Here is a 24,271-nt window from a genome sequence, read left to right on the forward strand (position 1 = left end):
AGTATGCTACATCCATTCACAATGTTACCTTATATTTTTATGATTTTAAGGAATAAATAAAATATATATCTTTGAATTGTTGATCACATATGGATGCCAATAAACCCTGGGGCTGAGGGTAACCCAGCTTTCTTGATAAAATATTAGCAGAGAAATTGCCACTGGCATGGGGCAAAATACACCTTCTACTGAAGTTCCTAATTACATGAATAATAACAGTATATAAATAGTATCAATACATTATGCTGCATTGTACATTAAAGCTTTTTGCTCCAATTTCATTATCAAATATAATTGATAAATTTATATCTAGTGGCATATATTCTTTATTGATCTTCTACATGCCTGCTGACCATGCAATATGCAGATGCATCATTTGAATACTATTATATTATGTTAGGAAGAAACATATAATTTATGTTCTATAATCTGAAAAAACTCAGGATAGCTAGCTTGGACTGGTATAGACAGTTAATCACCCAGCTATACCCTTTAACAAGATTGACAGGACATTTATTAAAATGATTGGGGTCACAGCAGTAACTCGGGATTTCTATAACAGCCAAGTTTATCAAAGTTTATTGTGAAAAGGGCACTTTGTGGCTCATGATGTTATTGCCTCTTAGGTGCCAAGCTTTAGCAGTTGGACCAAAGCCACCTTGTCCTTGTGTTTTGTTATTACTTTACTCCAATGAGACATGGAAACTTTTCTAGCGTGCAGCATTTCTGATTTAAAGAAGGTCTTTAGCAAAATAAAAGTCTATAGAAGCTATATTCCAGCACCTATAACCAAAATCGTCATTTTTATGTGAGATAATAAAGAATAATTTTAACAGTAAGTTAAAGTCCTTGGGTTTTATATCTCACAGGTTTTATTTTTGTTTTATTTTGGCTTCCAGAATATTGCTGTGTCCATGTTACAGAAAAATAATATCTGTATTATATTTCAATTAATACTGGATTGTTTCTGAGCATGTCATTGTAGAGCTCTTAGAAGATACTGAAATATGTTCATAACCGTCATGCAAGCAAACAGCCACCAAAACAAAAAGGAGCCATTACAACAATCACATCATCGTACAAATGAGAACTAACCACAGGTTTTATCTATAAAAATCTAGCTGTCTCAAAGTTGTCAAGTACTGACTGTATCAAGTTTTTTGTTTGCACATAATGAAGGTATATTTAAACTTAAATTTCTAGTTTTATTTACAGCAGCCCAGGTTTGCTGTGAATGGTATTTTTATTTAATTTTGCAATCCAATAAGATAAATGTAACGTTTTTTTTAACACACAAGACTAAAACAAAAATCATTTCAAATACATTATCCATTAAATGTCAATATTTGCACTAACCTGTGCACCTTGACCTGAACTGTGAGCATTTGCAGAAATTCTTTTCTTTGCCTCTTCAGATGGGGCAGTGCTGTAGTTTAATAGCTTTAATGAGGATGTCATAGTTTTAATATCTTCATTTCTATTGTTTTGCCTTGGTACTGTTGCAGAGTCTGTCTCACTAAATGAGGTAAACCTGCTATTTTTGGTTTCTTTGCTGTATTGCAAGGAACTATAGCTTTTCTGTTGGACATTGTCCAGTGGTGAGGCTTGGCTGACAAGGCTTCCAGTTGTATTTTGTCTTTTAAAGGGCAGTTTATAGTTTTGCACGTGTGGTTTCTGCTGGCAGATCTGGGATGGTCGTAATAAGTGTTCATTTGACTTGCCCAAGTTTCTACTGAACTCATTTAAGTAATCTGCATTGCCTTGTAAACCAAATGGTAGCACACTGTCAACACTTCTAGCTCGCTTTCTTTCCTCTGGATTGATTCTGTTCCGTTTGGCAGATCTGCCTCTTCTTTGCACAGGGATATTTACATCAAATTTTTCAATCAACTCATCTACTCCAGGAATACACCCAGTGTCAATATCACGACCTGTCCCAGGTACAAAAGGAATATACCTTCGATTTTCATGCCGGTTCACATTATCAGCATAAAGAGCATCCTCTTGCTCTTCAAGCCAGAATTTTTGTAAGGACTGGGATGATGTTGCTGTTGCTGAAGAACAGGACGATCTACGTGAATGAGGTCTTTCAAGAGCCTGACCTGAATCTTGTCTTTTAAACTGAAGGACATCAGGTCTTGTTCTCCTAGACTCCACAGTAATGGTAGAGCTGGTACTATATGGAGAACCATTACTGGAAGAGAAAGACTCCGACATATTATTATCACTTACACGACTAAGAATGCTTGTGTTGTCTGTTGGTGACTTGGTTTGGTCGTCCAGCTTGGACGATGTATCCTTACCATTTGATTCAACTATATCGGCTGACTTACTGCGTACATTTTTATAGGTAACATCTCTAGGTAAAGACATAAAAGACTTGTAATCCTTTTTATTTTGTTCCTCTGTAGTCAACACGGCTGAAACATTTTTAGATGACTTATAACTGTCCACGTTCAAGGTGCTTTCATTTGGATCATAAGGTTTCAAAAGCTCAGGATGTTTTTCAAAATTCAACAGATTTGTTTTTAAGGACCCATCTTTAGAACTGGAAGTGCCAGTCCCAGGGCGCACATAATTATCTTTATTTGACAAATTGTATGACTTGTATGGATTTTCCGGAAAATCCTTGTCATCTGTTCTTACAGAATTCTGAGTGTTCCTTAAATTCAGCAATGATCTGTCTTGTGATAGATGTTCTGTTGCAGGTGGGGAAATATTACGTGATGAATAGCCTTCTTTATTATTTAATACAATGAACGGATGTCCATCTATTCCCTGGACCCTGATGCTAACACCATAAGAACCGTCCTTTATATTATTTCTTGTTCTTCGTTTATTTTCTTCATTGCGCTGAATGAGAACACCAGAGTCTTCCTTGTACTTTAGTGCATCATAACGTGGATCCATTGTAGTTTACTGACTCCAGCTGGTGGAACAAGGACAACAATAAATTAGAAAGTCATTTTTCTATCTGCTGTAGGAAAACAATTATGACCACAGACATGCTGTGTTTTATTACTCCCACATTATATCCTTTATAAGAATCCTACCCCATTCCCCATTTTATCAAATACATAAATATATAAACAAAAGAGTCTAATAATGTTATAGCAGTGTACTCAGGTAACGTAAGTGCTTCTTACTAATGTTTCTCTAAGGTTAGAAGTTGTTAATGTACAGGAACAGTAAAGCCTAAAATATCCCAGCGGACCTGGAAATTTCAGACAATTGATCTTAAGGGAAATTAAAAGAAAATACATTACTCAAATCTATGGGCCTTTGAGCCTATTTCTACAAGCAATCCAGGTCCTACACCAGGGATACAAATAAAGCTTAAACATGTCTCATCTAGGCATCATAGTCCCATGGCCTAATCATAATGAAATCCCCCTAAAAGCCTTTGTATAAATTATCAATAAGTAGCATGGAATTATTTATTGACGCATCAAAGGCCCATATTGAGCAAGGTTTAGGAGCCTTAAAAAACATGTCTTACTACTCCAATTTTGCACACCACTCAGCCATATGCACCAGGTAATGTTTCAGTACAGAAAATAGCTTTTTCTTAGTTTTGTATAAACAAGGTAATGACTAAAGAACAACTAACCCAAAAATTTGAAGAAAAAAAAAGGCAAATACTACAAAATAAGTGAGTATAAGCAATGTACAGAAGCAAGGTGGTGAACACAATTCCCGTTTTATGTGCCAAACAGGATATTACTTGGAACTACATCTCATTTTCTCTCATCTCTACATTCAGCCAGTGGGAAGGTCAAGCAAATTTATTCATGTGACGCCCAGAGTGGGAAAAACAATAAATACATTACTTCATTTTCAGTATCCTTGCATTATAGCAGAAGCCATGGTTCTCTTTTATTAGAGCTCTCCAAGGCTGGAGAGAATGCTTTCATCAGTGAAGCTGGGTGATCAAGCAAACCTGGAATGGATCTGGTCCAGGATTGAAAACATTTGCTAGCATATAGCAAATTACTTTTAAGAAATCCATTCCACGTTTGCTGATTACCCAGCTTCTCCTTCCTGGAGAGCTTTAATAAATCAGGTCCTATGTATCTACACAAGGAAGCAGGACTTTGTTTTAGGAGCGATTCACAGAAAACATGTCATAGCTTTTTCTTGACCACAAGAACCTGAACAGGAAAAAAATGGAGTTGTCAGACTGCTACAATAATCAACATGATTGCTTTGAGAAGTTGCTTTGTTAAATTTAGAACCTTCCACACTAGAGACAATAGTCATTGGGACTAATGTTGAGTGACTCTCCAAAACAGGGTGCCAAAGGGCAAAAAAAATGCGTACTAATTATTCATACCTATTTAAAAAAAAATGAGCTGTCAAGTAGCTAAATTCATTTGTTATTAGCTCAACAAAATGTATATACTGTATTCTAGAAGTTTTTGACAGGGGTTTCCAGGCTTGATTAGCAACATTTTGTTTCAATTTAGGTACAACATATAGTTTTTTTTTTTGCTATATATAAAGCTACGTACACATGTCAAATTTTTCTCACCCGATAATCGGCTCAAAGGGGATATCGGGCAAGAATCTGGCATATATACAGCCTGCGTCCTTCATCGTCCGTCCTGGCGGATCCACCGACGATGAACGACGAGCGATCCTAATAGAAGGGAAGGGGGGAGAGCACGCAGCAGGGTGCTGCTCTGTCGTTCTCCCCCTCCCTATAGAGCAGAACGGTTCTGTATGTACAACACTCGTTCATGCATCGTGTGGTTCTCCAACGACAAGAATTGCACGTGAGTACACAGCTTTAGTGCTACCTCCTATTGTGTGATATAACCCTCACCTCCAAGCTCCTCCTGTGTCACTGTCTGTATCTGTCATGTGCAACCCCTTTTAATGTACAGCTCTGTGTAATATGTTGGTGCTATATAAATACTGTTTAATAATATTAATCAAAGGGTACGCAATGGGCATTGTGTTTCTGCAAGGCATGGAAAACACCTACATAAAAGCCATTTATGTGAAAAGCACCTGAACACATTGTACAGTACAAAAAAAAGTTAACATGCTTTGTGGTGCATTGCTAAAAAATGTTTTCCATCCACTGAAGACTCCTTGTAATAACCTAAAAGTACAATTAAGTTCACATATACAGAAAACTATTAGTATGATACCGTAATATTATTTTTAGTAAATGTTTAATACACTAGTATTACCATAAAAGATTTGTGAGTAAAACAATCTAAGCTTATACATTTTATTGTCAGAGGAAGTGCTTTACCAAAGCAATTTATAGAAACTCACAATACTGGTATCCAGCTGGATTGTGTCCGGTAAATTCTACATTTAATGGAATGTTTGGGTGTGTCTGCATACTTTCATCTTGATAATGCGCTCAAATAATAACTTGCTAAGGTAGCAAAAGAATTTATTTGGGAGTCAAAGCGTAGTTTTACTCGCAACAAATAGCATGTTTTGGCTGTGAAACAAATCGGTGTCCAAGAATTTAGATGTGCATGAATAGTCAAACTATGCAGTTATGTACGCTGCTCAAATTGAACCGGCCAAAGACTTTTAAAAGCAGAGGCCATTATTTGCTATGAACCATCCTGGCACAGACCCTGCAGGGGGAAAAGAACCAGAACCTTAGACTATGCCCCAACGCAACCTTAGTTGTACTGAAAAGAGTGCTTTGCAGTAATGGCGTTTTGCCTAAACAGATTTTTCCCTAAATAGTGACAACTGCCTGAACCAAATTAAATATAGAACCAATTGTACATTTTTATTTATCAATGCCAATAGTTTTGTAAGGTTATAGTAAATCATTAAGGGCAAAGTAACTGGTTCTTATTATTATTATTAATATTAAAAAGTTTTTTATAGTGCCAACCTATTGCGTAGTGCTGTACATTAAATAGGGGTTGCAAATGACAGACAGTGACACAGGAGGAGGAGATGACCCTGCCCCGAAGAGCTTACAATCGTTATAGCCAACATTTTCTCTTTCATCAGCCATTGATATGGGTGAATGTATTTTTCACCCTTGTCCGGAAAACCTCTGTCATGTAGGGGAAGGGGAGCCCATTGCACAGTGTAAGATTCAATACAAAGATATATATATAATTTGGGGATCCAATGGGTGAAAATGAGAAGATAAATATCAGGAATATAAAGGAGAAATTGAAAAGTTTGCTATAAATAACTTTGTATTTTTCGTTTACCTGACTCTTCTGGATTCTACTATATTTAGATAAAAATATGCAGAAAACTTAGTAAACAAATAGTAAACAATGTTTTAATGCATTGACCAATTTACTTAGGTTATATTTACTTTCTTATCATACTAATGTGTCTAACCTTAAGAAAACAATACTATCACTTTAAATTACTTAACATCACTACTACTTAAAAAAGTCCTTTCAAGTTGTCCACAAAGCAGCTTAACCTCCTTCTGCTGATTTCTTAATTATACTCAAGGTTGCATGCTTTGCATAACTTGGCAAGTCATCCATTTACAATGCAGAACACGTATTAAAGGAACATTACAGAATTTATGTGTTGGTATGTGGCAGATAAAAAAAATCCTTTTTTCATGACTAATGTTGTTACACAATTCATGGTGAAGTTCACTCATAGCAGAGCATGGCATTGTGTCTTGGGAATTTAGGGCACAGATGTGCATATTACATATGAATCAGATTTATTATGTTTATATAAGATAATCATTTGTACTGAGCCTCTAAAATAGGAGTTGAGATTTATAAGACTTTTATTAACTTGGTGCTGTTGTATGGAAATAAAACAAAGCATTTATGGTATGGAGCATATTTACATATACATCCATTTAACAGAATGACAAACTTATTTCCCCAACAATGCACAACAAGCCTGTAATATTTTACATGAAAAGAAAGAGGCACATGGAAAGTAGATTGCCTAATAAATGTGAATGTTTCCTTTATACACAAGATGAAAATGACTTTTCTAGACCTCTAGATTGTAGATGTAATCTAGTAAAAATACAGCAACAGTTAGCGACTTTACTGCCCTCATTTGCCCCATTAAAGATTAGTTCCACAATCATTTATATTTAGCACCCGAAAGGCAAAATTTAAAAGTAAAAAAGTTTCTCACGGATTTAAACAATTACTGAGGACAAAGATTTGCCAAGAATATAAAAAATACTGTAGAGCAGTTGCGAGTGAAGTGACCTAACTTTACCCTGACAGCCCATGTTTTATACATGTACTAGACCTTGTCACCGACAGAGCCATTGTGGTTCTCTGAAACCTCAATAGGTCTCCCGGTCTTTTCTGGCTGATGATCAGTTTTCTCTGGCTCAGCACTTACTATGTAGGAGTACTTCTTTCAACATTCCTAACATCACTAAAGTTATAAAATATTATTTCAGTGGAAACATTAGCAACGTTAAACAATATGCACAGCTAAAAGACAGAATAAAAAATCGTAAGTTTAATGAAATGTATACATTTTTTAACTATATGGATATACGATTTTGGTATCAGTGCACCAAAACACTAACTTTTACTCTGCAACGCTGCTAGATCGCTCACTATCTATATGTCACAAGCAGATGATCAATGAGCAGGCAGGAAAAGATGTAAAACAAAGATAGGTTTGAGAACAGTCAAACTCATCTTTAAAAAGGATGTTACTCATAATAAAGGATAGTCATGGCATATCTTTCTAGCCCAAGCACAGTTTAAAAAAGACCAGGAATATAAGGGTTGTATACATTTCATGCATCTGGCGGGATAGACAGCCATCTAGTTACAAAAACACTGAAGCCAAATATAAATAATGAGTAATAGGTTGCACCTAACAAGTAATCTGTACCCCTGAATACAATGGTCAAATCAATGCCAAGCAACTGATGTATTGCTCTCTGGGGAATTCCTATGTATTTTCCGCTCATTGTAATTATAGAACAATCTGAAAGAGTTTTATCTAACAGTAAAATAATGTCACTTATTGTGAATGAAACACATTTGACACAATAGACGTTAGGTAAGAAAAAGCCTTCTGATTATCTTATTTTTTTTCTTAGATGTAACTGTATCAATAATATGTCATTTGTAAACTGCATTTCTGTAAATCTGCAATCAAACTGTATTTATGACCACTGGAATAAAAAGGTAGCATGTATTGGATGTCTGGATGACATGGTAGGAGAGGAAGACTTTAGATGATGATGCTTCCAATTGTCTGAATCCCTTAGACATGATTTTTAATATATATTTTGAGTACAGGGAAGGGGTCTGCTGTACAGGGACTTCAGAATTTATGCATGTACACTTCTTGTCTGTTACAATTAGTTTGAGGCGTATTAATCTAGAACTGCAAAGCCTGAAACCACCTAAACCTAGTTATTATTAGTAAAAGACAATGGATGATACATGATTTTTTATATATATTTTGAGTACAAGGAAGAGATCTGCTGTACAGGGACTTCAGAATGCTGAAACAAAATGAATGCATGTATACTTCTTGTCTATTACAATAAGTTTGAGGTGTATTACCGGTAATTTGGAACTGAAAAGCCTGAAACCACCTAAACCTAGTTATTATTAGAAAAAGCCAATTGATCAGAAACCATGTGATCCTTTTTATCAAACAATGCAAGATGGCTGTATGGAATATAAAGCCTCACAAAATAGTTTATGTGAGAGTTTGTAATGGAAGGGGCTCTTTATTTATTTTTAAGAGCTCCACTGGAGAAGTTTAGTCTTCAACATCCAGTGTGCATCTGAACCACTGAAAAGGTATAAATGAGCCAGAAAACATAAAAAAAAATAGAAAACGGTTTTTTAAAATGACACAAGTTTTATATGGTAGGTCAGGTTGAAAAAAGTCCATTAAGTTCAATCACTAGGGAAATAAACATATCCCAAATATAAAACCCTATAAGACATAGTTGGTCCAGGGGAAGGCAAAAAAAACCCTGGTACAATTTGCTTCAACAGGGGAAAAAAATTCCTTCCTGATTCCATGAGGCAATTGGATGTTCCCTGGATCAATGGTCCCTGGTATTTTTACTTTAAATCTTTAATCCCCAGTTATATTCTGTGCTTCTAGAAAGCATCCAGCTTTTCCTTAAAGCAATCTATAGTAGTTGCTGAATCAACCTTCCTGAGGGAGCCGATTCCACATTTTCACAGACCTTACAGTGAAGAATCCCTTCCTTATCTGGAGCTTAAACTTCTTTTCCTCCAGACATAAAGAGTGCCCTCTTGTTCTTTGTAATGATCTCAAAGTGAATAATTGGGAAGAGAGTTCTCTGTATGGACCGTTTTATATATTATACAGGGTGATACAGGGTGAAATGCAAAAGTCTGAACTGGGCCTTAATCTCAGTCTCTACAGGTTAGCAGGTTGTAATTGTACACTGCAACAATATCTAGGTGGAAAACTTAAGCCTGGACCTTGATGGGTGAATCCTCCTTATACAGTTGTTTTGTTTCTGGCTGAAGTATAAAAGACGACGTAGGCCTGGATGTCTGTACCTGTACCATTTTACAAGTCTAAAAGTCTAAAGTGACAGCCCCATGTATTTTTTTTTCTTATTGTCAGGTCTCCTTTAAAGAAACTATTATGGTCTGTGTATTGTACCTGTACACACAGCTATGGGAAGCAAAGCAAAAGAAAAAGCAGATTGTACCTGGGGAAAGTAAATCAGTTGACGTGCTCAAGTTTCATGTTTCCCCAGTCTGCTGATTGTGTTCAGGAGCCAGGAGTTTGATGTCATGCACTTTCCTGCCCAGCTGAGGAGGATATGGAAGGCTGGGACACGAGCAATATGCTTCCTGTTTCTGATTGGCAACACTTGTGAAACTTGTTCTACATTGCCGTCTGCTAACCGAAACCACAGAAAACAATTAATCTGTTCAATGAAGGAGGAATTAATGATTTAAGCCAAAGGGAAATTGAAAAAAAAAGTAAAAAAAACTTTTGGTTCATGTCACAAATAATAAATTTAAAATGCAAGTCTTGCAAAAAATTACCTCAATTTTGTATATGGTTGAGCTATTAGAACCTGATTATTTACTCTGGAATTCATAAAAGGAGTTGGAATGCTTACTCACGTAACCTGACTACATTACAGCTTATAATGGTATCATCTACTCTAGAATATTCAGTGGAAGATCTACACTATGGGTGTTGGGAGACAACACCAGATTATACACGTCACTTCATAATGTAAAGAAGTGGATGGTGATGGGGCCAGCAGTTTCTACTAAACGTAAGGTTTAGGGTTGCCAATTAGGTTTAGTGATGTCCCCCAATTATTTTTTCAACCAGGTGATCTTAAAGGGATGGGGGGGGGGGTAGGGTCATGCAAAACCACTAATAAAATGAAAGACTATTTAAATCAGTAAAAACAAATGTCAATTGGTGATACATTAAAATGTTAAGTCCAACCTAGCGGTAGATAGCGGCACATAGGAATAAATCTACCTCTGGCATGCATGCGGATACCAAGTATGTTTGAAAAAGTTCTAATTTACTCAGGTACATTTAGTAGTAGTTCAACACATTCAGCTGTACTTGTTCTTAAATTGTTGAAAACATAGTACAACTTTCCAAGCTGCATCATGATAGAAAGCTTTAAAATGTCTTCTACAATACAAGAACCAGTCCAAATGAATGTGACTACTACTAGATAATTGTTTTGTCCATGTAAATCTTTTCTAATGGTGCTTGTGTATACAGTAGAACCTTGGTTATCTGGCCCCCACGGGGAATAGAAGATTCCGGATAACTGTAGTTTCCGGTTAACTGAGGTTTCTCAGCCATTCAGCACTAGACTTGAATGGGGAGACTTGTCCTCATTCACCTCTAATGATGAATGGCTGAGAAAAGGAAAACCTTGATGACGCTTGAGCCATCATCAGGGTTTCCCTTTTCTCAGACAATCAAAGAGCGGAGCAATCAGCTCCCCTCTCCTGATTGCTCCAGCAGCCCTAGCGGAGCTGTGATATGTATTGTTGGATGCAGAACACATGCCACAGCTCCACTAGGGCTGCAGGAGCGGGAGCGCAGGTTATCTGAGTTTTCCAGTTATCTAAGTTTCGGATAACTGGGGTTCTACTGTAATTTGTTTTTGTAAAACAATTTCCTTTCTCCTGTTCGTTTTAATGACCCCCCCCCAATAAAGACCCTAGTACACAATCTCTGGTCATGTTAGCTGGCATCTGCCATTTAGGCCGTTCAAAGCTCAGTTACCCCGGGTAATTCAGGCTACAGATAAGTGACCAAAAGTCCTCTCCTTTTTCATTTTGATATCCCCAGCCATTAGGGTGACATGGAAGAACGGCAAGACTGGGGATCAGGAGCAAGGCCTGCAGAAGCTTGTTGGTGCACCCAGAATCAACATCCTAGAGTAATATTAAAATTTACCTAGAACCAAAATTTACTGCCTATCAACATTATGTTTTTTCAAATGTCTCCAAATCATACACAGTAGTACTGATAGTTTTAGATCCATTTACTCCTTCAACAGCAAAAATGAAGACAATGCCTACAACAGACACAATAAAGTACCTGTTGGTATCTCTTCGCCAAAGCAAGGATCCTGAGCACATAGCCATAAAGTGCTTGAATGACTATCACCTAGACCTATGATCAGTCACACTGTTCTGCTGCAAGTTTCGATTTTTTTTAAATACCTGACACTTCAGTAGAAATTCTGGGTACTAAAGTAGGCTGCAACAGTGGGAGAACAAACATAGATTAGAGAAGGTACCTTCAGGTGCCTGCTATATAGTACTAGGAATAGTTTGGTATTATTCCCTCATGAAGTCATAATAAAAAGCATAATCAAGAAAATTTTTAAACCTATGCTATAGGTGTCTACATGCATGGTTTCATACCCTGGAGAGCTTCATAGGAGCCCCAAACACATCTATGATTCAACTTTTCAAAGCACTCTGTTTTTACCATCCAAGCTTAATACTGGCTCTTTACTATGATGGCCACACTCAACCAATTTGTTGCATTCTACAGTTTAATACCAACAACTCTGCTAAAGTGTACTCATAAAAAAAACAATCAAGCTCCAGTTATTTATTAATTATATTTAAAGGTGCAAACTGTAGGGCTATACTACTAATCCTTACATTTCACTTAGCCAGACACTGTCCTATTATAATAAAGTAGTCCCTGAAAGGCCAGGGCATGTAGGTTTGCTCTAGGCCAGTTGGACAGACCCAGGTAAACCCCTGAAAGCAATATCATCCCCCCAACTTTCGTGCCAATAGGTTAGTGGGAGGAACGCCACTTTCAGGCATTCTATAAAGGTCCGCAAGCCAGGTAAAATACTAAAAACAATAGTAGCCAATGTGCGCACAAGCTGTGTACAGTATGTTCCAGAGGACAGGTATGTAGAAGACTACCGGTGAAGTGACACAATGCATTATTATGTACATAACAACAGTCATCATCTGTCCTTGGCATGATCACTGGAAACTCATACTAAATAAACAGGTAATGAGAGAAATATAGAGGCTGCTAGTGCCAATTATCTCAATATTGCTGACCCAATAGCTTTTGCTGATTCTCTGTGAGATCTTGTCACACTTTCCTGGTGCACAAGCATTGCAGAACACATTGTGTGCCAACATACCACTATGCCCTAAAATGCTGCATGTTTGATCTTTGGTGTATCAAGCAGCTCAGTAATGATAAGGCTGCTTTAATATAATGTGCATAGGTGTATGCTTGATACATCGTAATATTATTTATTATCATTAAGCATACACATTTGGAGGTAAATGGTTGGAACATTTACTGAAGGTATGATAAGACATACTGGCATATCAAGACATATTTGAACATGCGGTACATATGTTGATTAATATGAAAAATGTTAAATGATTTATTGGAATAATATTGTGTTAGAACTATTGTCAGGTGTAAGTGCTATCTATCTGTCTATCGCTATGGCTGTGCAATGGGTTTTTAAAAATGCCGTCATGTTTTTATACATTGTATTACAATAGCACTGCGCACAACAACGTGTATCACTGTAGTGCACTGATAAGGTGCATTTAGGATATCTGGAAGAATTAAGGGGCACAGCAGCACACCAACGCCAGTCTAGTGTATTGTGCTAGAAACAGGTTCTTAGAGCATTTTCTTCTCTTCCAATTCTGGCTGACATCTATCACTGGGGCAGTAAAAGTTAACTCTTGGCAACACATAGCCAGTGTTCTCCCTAGCCCCTTTTAGCTGGGTGCACCACCCGGCAATTTTCAGTAACCACCAGGCTGTTTTTGGGTGGTTACCTAGAAGTTGGGTCACAATACAAGGGCTGCCACCCACCTAGAAGTTCTTCCTATAAGTTGTTGGTTGAACGCTGCACATAGCTATAAATTCCTGGAGGTTTTAAATCTTTCTCACTCTACTAAAATATTTTATTATAATTGATTCATTTTGTCTGTATTGACTTTAGGGGGATTTGCCCACAATTTTTGTTTAAATACCCCACAAATCCATGTTTCTCAACCCGGGTTCCTCCAGAGTTTGCTTAGGGTTCCTTGAGCCATGAACAATTTGGACCTCCCAGGACAATTACTATAGACACCAATTATCTTTTTGGCTAACTATAATGGCAACATTCCTCCAATTGATTGATATAATAATTATCTCAGGGGGTTCCCTAAAGACCCGAAAGATGTTTCAAGCTTTAGATAGTATGGGCTCACCAGTACGCCAATTTGAATTCTGCCCGTCACATTCTGATACATGTCTAAGAACAAAAATCAGTCCCTAGTTCCCCTTTTATTTGGACTTAAGATAGCTGTGCACTTTGTAACAGATACACTTTGTGAATCAGAATCTATTTGGAGATCTATGTATCTTTTAGGCCCATAAACACACATTGTGTAGCAAGGAAATAATTAAAAAAAATATTCACCCGAGGTCTTCGAGAGCTGACCTCTTTTCTTCTTTTCAGTGAATGAATGTGTCAGTGTGTAAATTCAGGGACTGGGAACAATGACACTGACTTTGAACTGTGAGACCTGACCTTAGTATTGAGGAATCCCAAGCAAGAGTTCATGTTTGGATCTCTCAAAGGACACAGCAAAGAAGAATACTTAGCATAAGAAAGTACCGGGCTTTCAAAAACAATGTGAGTAAAGAAACCAGAAATGCATTCTTGTTGTGCAGTTTACTTTACATGTGATAAGCAATGATGCCAAGCAAAAGTAACCATTATATTGCAACAATACTATTAAAAAGATAAAAATCCAGAGGTTAAATCAAAGATATACCATACATCATACAAAATAAATATCTAGCACAATACTGCTGTATAAGAGCTACTTTTAGGCTTACAATATGAGATCAACTTACTATAATATAAGCATGTCATTTTATAAAATATTAAAGGAATTCAGACTAAAACACAACTGCAGGCATTCCCTTTTATCAAAAGATGATTTTATGCACCTGTCACAGCCCTGGTTCACAGAAATGTGCTAAAACAGTGTTTGTTGACCTTTTTAACATGGGGAACCCTTGAAGTAACTTTAAAGTCGTCTGGGAACCCCTTCCAATATTTATTATACCCAAAGCTCAAAGTACATTAGTGTGGTGGTCAGTGGCTAGAATGCCTCATATATCTGGCCAGTGGAAAGAATGTCACCATTACAGATAAAACAAAAAGTAATTGGTGTCAATTAGAATGACCCCGAGGGGCAACAATTGCTAAGGGAACCCCTTACAATCTCTGGAGGTACCCTAGTTGAGAAACACTGGGCTAAAGGGAAGTTACCCTAATCCTTGACAATTTGCGGATATCATCCTAAACCCTAACTGGTCACTCCTGGTCTCAGCTTCCAACACCTAACTAGCAGCATGCCAACCCTGGGCCAGTAGTGAAGAAAGTGTAAGGATGGCAGCCCCAGATCTCAAACCTTTCCATGCAATTCAACAATAGGAGCTTCCAAAGGTGTGAGGCCCCAACTAGACAAAACAGCTCCGACCCATTGAGGCATGCAATTCTTTCCATAGTGCATCCTGCAGACATCTCTTCTCAAGGCAGAGGACACACACCCTCCCATCCACATGATGCTGGGCAGCACGGTGGCTCAGGGGTTAGCACTCCGGCCTTTGCAGCGCTAGGTCCCAGGTTCAATCCCCAGCCAGAACATTATCTGCATGGAGTTTGCAGGTTCTCCCCGTGTCTGCGTGGGTTTCCTCCGGGTACTCCGGTTTCCTCCCACATTCCAAAAACATGCAGTTAGGTTAACTGGCTTCTCCCTAACAATTGACCTTAGACTATAATAAATCACATATGACTATGGTAGGGACATTAGATTGTGAGCTCCTTTGAGGGACAGTTAGTGACACGACTATGGACTATGTACAGCGCTGCGTAATATGATGGCGCTATATAAATACTGTATAATAATAATATTTATTTATCTGATCAGACCACCTTCAACCTTCCTTTGACTGATCTGCAACAAATTGTATGTTTTGACACCTTTCACTTATGGCCAGCATTAGGTTTTTCTACAACTCTGCTACAGTAGCTTTACCAATAAAATGCCCACAAAATCAGCCGTAAGCATCCACAATCCTATCACCACTTGTGCATCCTTGGACCACATTTGGCACATTCAAATACATAATGGAAAATTTATTAATATTATTATAGCTGTTATACTTTATGGTCATTAAGTAGATGATATGAGCCAGTTGTATATGCATCACAATTTGGCCCTAGTCAAAGACACTCAGATACAGTGAGAGAAAGAGGTATTTGATCCCCTGCTGATTTTGTACGTTTGCCCTCTGACAAAAAAATGACCAGTCTATAATTGTAATGGTAGGTTTATTGTAGCTGTAAGAGACAGAATAATAACAAAAGGACCCTCAAAAACCCAGTGCTCAAAAGTCAGAGCTTGATGTGCATTGTAATGAGTAAAATAAGTAATTGATCCCCTATCAACCAGCAAGATTTCAGCCGCCTCCCCAGTGTCTTCCCTGTATGCAGGTAGCGAGCTGAGATTAGGAGAACCCTCTGTAGGGGAGTGCTTCTAATCCAAGCTTGTTACAGCACCTGTATAAAAGGTACCTGTCCACAGAAGCAATCAATCAGATTCCAAACTAGCCACCATGGCCACGACCAAAGAGCTGTCCAAGGATGTCAGGGACAAGATTGTAGACCTACACAAGGCTGGACTGGGCTACAAGACTATCGCCAAGCAGCTTGGTGGGAAGGTGACAACACTTGGCGCGATAATTCACAAATGGAAGAAACACAAAATAACTGTCAATCTCCCTCGGCCTGGGGCTCCATACAAGATCCCCCATCGTGGAGTTGCAATGATTGTGAAAATAGTGACGAAGCTACCCATATCTATACGGGGGGCACTTGTCAATGATCTCAGGGCAGCTGGGACCATAGTCACCAAGAAAACACTTGGTAACACATTGCGCCGTGAAGGCGTGAAATCTTGCAGAGCCCGCAAGGTCCCCCTGCTCAAGACAGCACATGTACAGGCCGGTCCGCAGTTTGCCCATAAACTTCTGATGGTCCAGAGGGGAACTGGGTGAAAGTGTTGTGGTCAGACCAAAATTGAGCTCTTTGGCATCAACTCGCCGTGTTTGGAGGAGGAGGAATGCTGCCTATGACCCCATAAACACCATCCCCACCATCAAACATGGAGGTGGACACATGCTTTGGGGATGTTTTTCTGTTAAGGTGACAGGACACCTTCACCACATCGAAGGAACGAAGGACGGGGCCATGTACTGTCAAATCTTGGTTGAGCACCTCCTTCCCTCAGCCAGGGCATTGAAAATGGGTCGTGGATGGGTATTCCAGCATGACGAAGACCCAAAACACATGGCCAAGGCAACAAAGGAGTGACTCAAAAAGAAGCACGTGAAGGTCCTGGAGTGGCCTAGCCAATTTCCAGACTGTTTTATAGTTGATCGAATACTTATTTCACTCATTACAATGCACATCAAGCTCTGACTTTTGATAGCTGGGTTTCTGTCTCTCACAACTACAAAAAACCTACCATTACAGTTATAGACTGGTCATTTCTTTGTCAGAGGGGAAACGTACAAAATCAGCAGGGGCTCAAACACTTTATTCCCTCACTGTACTAACGCCTGCCAATTTTTTTCCCTCTTCCAACATATCCTATTTAGGAACTAACTATTCAATTACTACAGAATACATCCCACTCCTGGACAGGTGTCATTGTAACAAGAAAACTAAAGATATCAATCAAGATCTGTCAAAGTTATCCCCTCCTATTATGTGCTGCTTCCCACCACCTCTTAGATTGTAAGCTCTTCTATGCAGGGTCCTCTCCCCCACCTGTGTGATTGTCTGTATCTGTCTGTCATTTGCAACCCCTATTTAATGTACAGTGCTGTGTAATAAGTTGGTGCCATATTAAAACTGCTTAATAATAATAATAATAATAATAATAATAATAATAATAATAAAGATATCAGTGCCAGCAAGGAAGCTTGTGAACATGAACTTGCTGGAGAGGTAGTCATGTTTGGACGTAATGAGTGCCAGTATAAGGTACTTTATTCAAAGTAAAGTAGACATCTCTGTCTAAACAGTCCTCTGACCCCCCCAGCCCATGGCAGGAATCACATGATTAATGGGTTTCACCTGAATGGCTGCATAGAGAGGTAGCACAGAGCCAACATTTTTCTTGCACATGTTTTTTTACAATCTGTTTTACAACAGCAATATATTTAAAATGTCTTGCTGTTATACCTAGAACATATATTCCATTATAGTTGGCATAGCAGACAAATTACTAATATTTCCCAAAGTATAGACTTATAATTAATTCACTTAGATTGGCCATTACCATGTTACCCTGACCAGGTATCTCTCCACCTATATAATGGCACAACTAAGTGTGTCCTGCATAACTCCAAACCTGTACTCTCCATTACATAATAAAAGATCACACCCTATCTCCACCCCAGGAATCAACTTATTCATGACACAGGATGGGGGAATGCAGAGGTGCCCAAAGTTCAGGAATGCAAAGAATGTCATTGGGAAGCTCAGTACCATCCCCACCCCCCTGGATAATGGGTATTGTCTAGAGATGCCACTATTAACTATGTCCTTGCATTGAATTCAGCAGTCTAACCTATTTCTATATCCAGCCAAACAAGGACAGAGCATGCACAATAATGGCTCTAGCTGTCAGATTGCTGACTGATGTCCTGTGTAATTACACCATGATGATGATTGTTGTTCAGGCTCCAAGCTGTTTCCTTTAGAGAAACATTTTATTATACTACAATACAAAACACTATAATTATCACCTGGATGGTTTACACCACCATGCTAATCTGTAATAACCAAGTGCTACAAAACAATCCAAAAAAAGTCATCGGAAACACAAACAATATGTATTGCCAAAAAGCAACACCAATATATTAAACATCACAATTTCTCTGCAGGTCTGTGAAGACCACACATTAACATTCTGCAGAGAACACGTTCATTACAAAAAGTTTCAGAAGTTCTCAACTATGAAAAGAATTCTACCATATGTTTTGTTACCATCTCCACACAAGCATGTTATATAAAAGTTTAACAGAGATCTACACCGTTCAGTAAAATGTGATGAATTGTTATTTTAAACCCTATCATGTAACATCTCCCACCTGCACCAATGGCGGAGACTAGATGTCATAAAAAGTTTTCTATGAAAATAGATCCGCCTTCCAAGTTTCTGCAGTGCGTGCTGGGCCTTGTGGTTCCCCCCAGATGGCCGCCCTGCCAATTTCTTTTTGTGTTCCAAACAATATAAAGAGAGGGGGCAGAGGTCACCCATCCAGGCACACATGGCCATGTGTTTCCTTTCTGGCAAGCCTAGAAGGAAATCTTTATGAGGTGTTGTTTTTAAAACAGATACACCAGGGAGAAAAATATATATAAAATATAGAGAATAATATAGAGACACGACAATATGTAACAAAAGTGTGCCGAGATAAAACGAAAGCACAAACCTTACAAACCAGCCAGGAAAAACATGAAGTACAAGGTCGCTCATACCTTCCAGGCAACTTCGCTGTGTGCAAACCACAGGGGCTGGAACCTGTAATGGCTTATAATTAGGGTACAATGGGGCCCCAAACCTCAGAGGACACGAAAATAAAAATATTCTGCACTTTACACAATGGTATTTAGACACATGGGCTCCCTGGATCTCCTTCCAGGAAATGCTAGACTATAAGAATTGAATTGATTACCAGTGTACTAATTCAAGCTTAACAGTAGTACTTTGATAAGTACATTGCATTTTTGGGTGAAATATAATATTAGAGATCTCCAGATAACTATTCTCTTTATTTTAACTTAGAGAAAAGTATATTGTTACCTGATTTTATTATGTTTTGTATCAGGTTTTGTTTATTGTTATTGTTGTAAAATACATAAAAATAAAGTGTATACTCTGCACTTTGATGCTTTATAGTCCAGCTTTGCAATACTTTGGATTTTCAGAAGGTTACTTATTGCAGCTTATAAATTTTCCCAGCAAAGATAAATAAAAGATCATACAATATATTTGCATGCCCATTGTGGCAATGTTTTATTATCCCTCACCATCACACCTGCAATTTGCAAAGTCTTATTTACAGATCCTTCAGCTCTGATTGTCTGTAACACAACACATGATTATTAGTGTATGGTCACCATGAACTGAGAATAAACCTGGGGTCCAGCCAACCTACCCCAGGTATATTATCAATGATACTGTACAACAAGGTGACACTACACATGAGCTCGGTAACCTAACAATGGCTCATGTGTTGTAAGATGGTATATGATGGTATATTGGCATCACCCATGGGCCAGTGATGGGCACTGATTGTAATCACAGCACAGGAGAAGTGATCTGGCACTCAGATCTGGCCCATGGGAGGACTACAACTCCCAGCTGTCATCCTTGCAGGTTATTCCAGCCTGGGGCACAGCTTGCCAACATTTATCACATTTTAGAGTCAACACAGAAAACAAACAGGCAGCCAAGGTCACTGCAAAACTTTCAGCCACCCAATAGAATATTCAAAGCATGAAAGATCAAAATTATCCAAAGTGAATATCAGCTCTGCAGTGCCAGAGAAGCACTGTGTAACATTCATCCAAATTAATCACTTACACCGACATTCACTGCGTACTTTTGTCACTTTAAAAGTATGAACAAAGTTATAATGTGATGTTCCCAGCTGGCTCATATCTGTATACAGGTGTATAGGATAGGACAAGGAAAACACACACCTTACCTTCCCTAGTCTGTCCCTCTGCTGTGAACTTATTACCATATTATCCCAAACTGCGCTCTGCTCTCCTCCCTCCACCCCGACCACGGTGACCACCCCTTCCTTCTTGTGTTGGGAGAGCCGGTCGAGACGTCATACTGCCATCTGCTGGAGGAAACGCACAACTTCAACAGCATGGAAGTGCAATGGTTTTCTATAGACCCAATATTCTCAATCAGAGTTCCTCCAGAACAGTGTTTCTAGAACTTTTTACCAGGAGGAAACCTCTTAAAATAACTTTCAGGTCTTCAGGTCTCAACCCCTGCTATAATTCCTATATCCACAGCTCAAAGTAAATTAGCTTGGTGGTCAGTAGGAGGAATGCCACCTACATTGCTGGCCAGTGGGAAGAATGTCACCTATACAAATAGCCAAAAAGATCATTAGTGTCAGTGACCGATCTGAAATACACAATTTTTATATTGCTCATGAAACCCTTGGAGGAAGCCCAGGGTTCCATGAAACACTGGTTGGGAAACGCTGATCAGGAGTCTGCTAGGGGTTCTTTGAACTGTTAAATTGGCAGAACTATTGGCATGACAGTAAATATCTATTATCTGCATGTAAGAATGCCACTTTAGTCACCACCACTATGAGTTCATTTTTTTCAACTGATCACCAATATATTAGCATGGCAACCAATAAATTGTTTTTTCGCTGAAACCTAAAAAATGTGGCAAACTGCTGATTCTCCGCTGCTGTTGCTGTTTTTGAACCACCTGGCCGGAGTTCCTCAATTATTAGAAATGTAGCCTGCCTTAGCTGGAGAGTAGACATGAACTGTATGCATGAAATAGGATGTTACACTAATCGTCAGGGAAAAGGCGCACATAACATGTTATACATAACTCAGCATGGGAAGTGGCAGAAGTTCAGGGTGCTAAAAAGTCATTGCATTTATGGTTAGGTTCAGACCTGCCTTGGGTTCAAGTAATCCCACAGGGCTCCCCGTGCCTGGCACCTTGCCAGCTGATTGGTCACTCTCACCGCAGTTCCTAAAGAATGAGCATTTGCACATTTGAAAGCAGTGTGCCGCTCAGTGTCACCCCTATTTATTCTCTACGGGATGCCACAAGTGGAATCTACATATAAGATCTCCCCCAAGGAAGTAGAATACTGGCATGAAGAAGCGGTAACCACACCACAATCTCATGGCCAGTGTGAACATCACCCCAATGTGGGGTATTTTAGTTATTTCTGCAGTGTTTCATTTAAAAACCTACATGGCATAGCTAAGACCTGTAGCTACTGGAAGAAGCTATCAGGGGCTCAGTGCAATTACTTAATAGTTACTTACCTCTCAGTGTTCCCTCCTCCAGCGTTAAGATGAATATCACTTTGTGCACCACCATCTAACTCACTAATTCTAGTGCATCCTGCAATTTCTTGGCCATTGAACAGCTATTGACAATCTAACTAATGGCCATGGCAAGAATGAGACAGGACATATACTGCACAGCACACGGGTTGTACACAGAAAAAGAAAAAAAGTTTAGGGGAAAATAATCTTTGCATGTACCTTTTGCTGAAAAACTCCAGTGTCTTTCAAAATTTTTGTAAATTTTGTTTATTATCATTTTTTAAAATGAGGAATCACCCATCTAAGAAGTGCATTGGTCACAAGGAGCCTAATTTATTCAATTATTTATTATTATTATTATTTATTATTAAAGCTTTCCAAGGCTGGAGAGCATACATTTTCATCACTGAACCTGGGTGATCCAGCATACCTGGAATGGATTTGTTAAAGTCTTTTTTGGATCACGCAGGTTCACTGATAAAAGTGTATCCTCTCCAGTCTTGGAGAGCTTTAATAAATCAGGATCAATGAGCCAACTGCTCAGTAAAGCCATTGAAACCATTGAGCAGCACTGCAAAATAGCAATATACTGTACAAATATGAATTCACATGTCTGCTGAGTATTGTATTTCATTCTGCTACACTACTACTGGACACAGTAATAATGAGGAATAAGCAGAAGGAACCATGGCGCCCAGCAGGAGACATACAATGTGACACAACTAGACATGTCACATAGCAGAAATATTTGTAGCTCCAGAACAGAACAAAACACTGAATTCACCGTCAGGTGAGTGTTCAGTTTTTTCTGCTACATGGTGCCCTCATCTTACATTTTGTAACATAACAACGGTGTCGCTTTAAAACACAATTACAGCTTTCATTGCACCACCACCCTCCCTGTAGCCCTACTTGGAGTTTTTGTATGTAAACTGGAACTAAAGAAAGTATTACACTTATTTAATATTAGGATTCTCAAGGCACAGAGACTTTATGGCTTTTCTGCTATAAAACCTCCTTCTCCTTTTGATTCCAATAAAATAAAATGTACACTGACTATAGTGCACAATCCTACACTCACTTACATGCAGTCACAGGGTAATGACACCGGCTGCTTGTGGTCAAAATATAGATATGGCTGGAGTCACGTCATCAATGAATCGGCTGACTATGTAACTATTTACCCACATGGTGATCTGTATGTTGATGAAGGTCAATGCTCTATAGCTGAACGTTGTGTTTTTATATTGGCTGTCCCTAGGAACACTTTTATATATATATATATATATATATTAACGTACAGTATATATATATATATAACGTATATATATATTAACGTACAGTGCTGCGTAATATGTTGGTGCTATATAAATACTGTTTATTATCCATAGTAATAATAATTCTATGATTGTCTATATTGCAAATTGAAAATTGAAGTGGGAGTGTGTATTGCAAGGTGCTTGTTGGATTATTTTGGGCATTGTTGTTTGATGCTTCTGTCCCAGCAAGCTTATAGGGAAAAAGAACTACTGTGCTGTATGCTAAGATACGATTCTCAATTTATTGTTTCCTTGGTTGCTTTTTCCTATTTATGTGCCTGATTTTATTTTATGATTGTTTCTTTTTTTTTAATATATGTGAGTTTTTTGGTGGAGTGACTGAGAATCAAATGTGTGTAGGATTACATGTCAGTCCCATGCGTATGCTGTGGAATTTCTATGCCTCCATGATATGACATGCGCACACAAGCATTAGTGATCATACAAGCATTATTTTAATAAGGGTTGATTGCTACTGAATTTACTCTCTGTATCAACATATATCAAGGTCACGGTGCACCCTAAATTTAAATTGATTTTTATTATTTCATTTTTGAGCTTGTAAATCCACTTAAAACATTATTTATCATGTGTCTATATAATGTATATATAAACCCTGACTGAATGACATGTCGTTTTAAAAATATTGTATATTAGAATGAATTGTCTTTGTTACATCTCAGTGCTGCAGATCTCCTCTCTTTGCAGCCTGCAATGTTTGCATAGTGATAACAATGAGCTATGTACACCAAATGTGTGATAAAATGACTTCTTGTCCCCTATTCACCCAGACTTCTGATTAAAATGCAGGAGCACAATTGGAAAACAGTGTTGTCATGCAATAACAGGAAGTGCCTGAACAAGGCCTGAACAGGATCACCATCTGCTATTGTAATAAAAGCTGCAGATTTAGAGATTTGGTTTACATTTACTTTCTAATCAGTAAATTATGAAAAACAAAAGGTTGATGGTTGTGCTATACATACGTCACAAAAAGTCCAGTTCTATAGTAAATCTTATCTGAACTAAGTAATCAGGACCATTTCTATTTCTGTTTCTGTTTATTTAACACTATGGACTTTAAACCGAAGCACACCAATTTTTCCTTATCACCAAAGATGACTAAAACTAAATACTGACAGGGAATAAATGTTATTTGTAATGGTGATTTTGCTGTGCCTTGGGATGGTGTATAGCACTGCCATATTGGCACACAATATATTTTAAGTGTTCACTTTCTGTGATCCCCCATGGGTTTTATTATTACTACCCAACATGAGTTATGTTTGGCCATATATTTGTTTTTTGCTCAAATATTAGT

At 38.2% G+C, this 24,271-nt stretch overlaps 1 protein-coding gene across 1 annotated transcript in view; it reads right to left on the reverse strand.

Annotated features, from left to right (window-relative positions):
- Positions 1-20,391, reverse strand: part of CGNL1 (cingulin like 1) — a gene marked incomplete in the record, with an annotated part of 71,191 nt that extends 50,800 nt beyond the window's left edge. Inside the window, 2 exon segments of the mRNA XM_072402328.1 lie at positions 1,357-2,929; positions 20,296-20,391. Coding sequence (XP_072258429.1) covers positions 1,357-2,910 — 1,554 coding nt within the window.
- Between the last annotated feature and the right edge of the window lie 3,880 nt (positions 20,392-24,271).

The sequence above is a fragment of the Pyxicephalus adspersus genome, chromosome 2, assembly GCF_032062135.1.
Source record: "Pyxicephalus adspersus chromosome 2, UCB_Pads_2.0, whole genome shotgun sequence".
Taxonomy (NCBI): domain Eukaryota; kingdom Metazoa; phylum Chordata; class Amphibia; order Anura; family Pyxicephalidae; genus Pyxicephalus; species Pyxicephalus adspersus.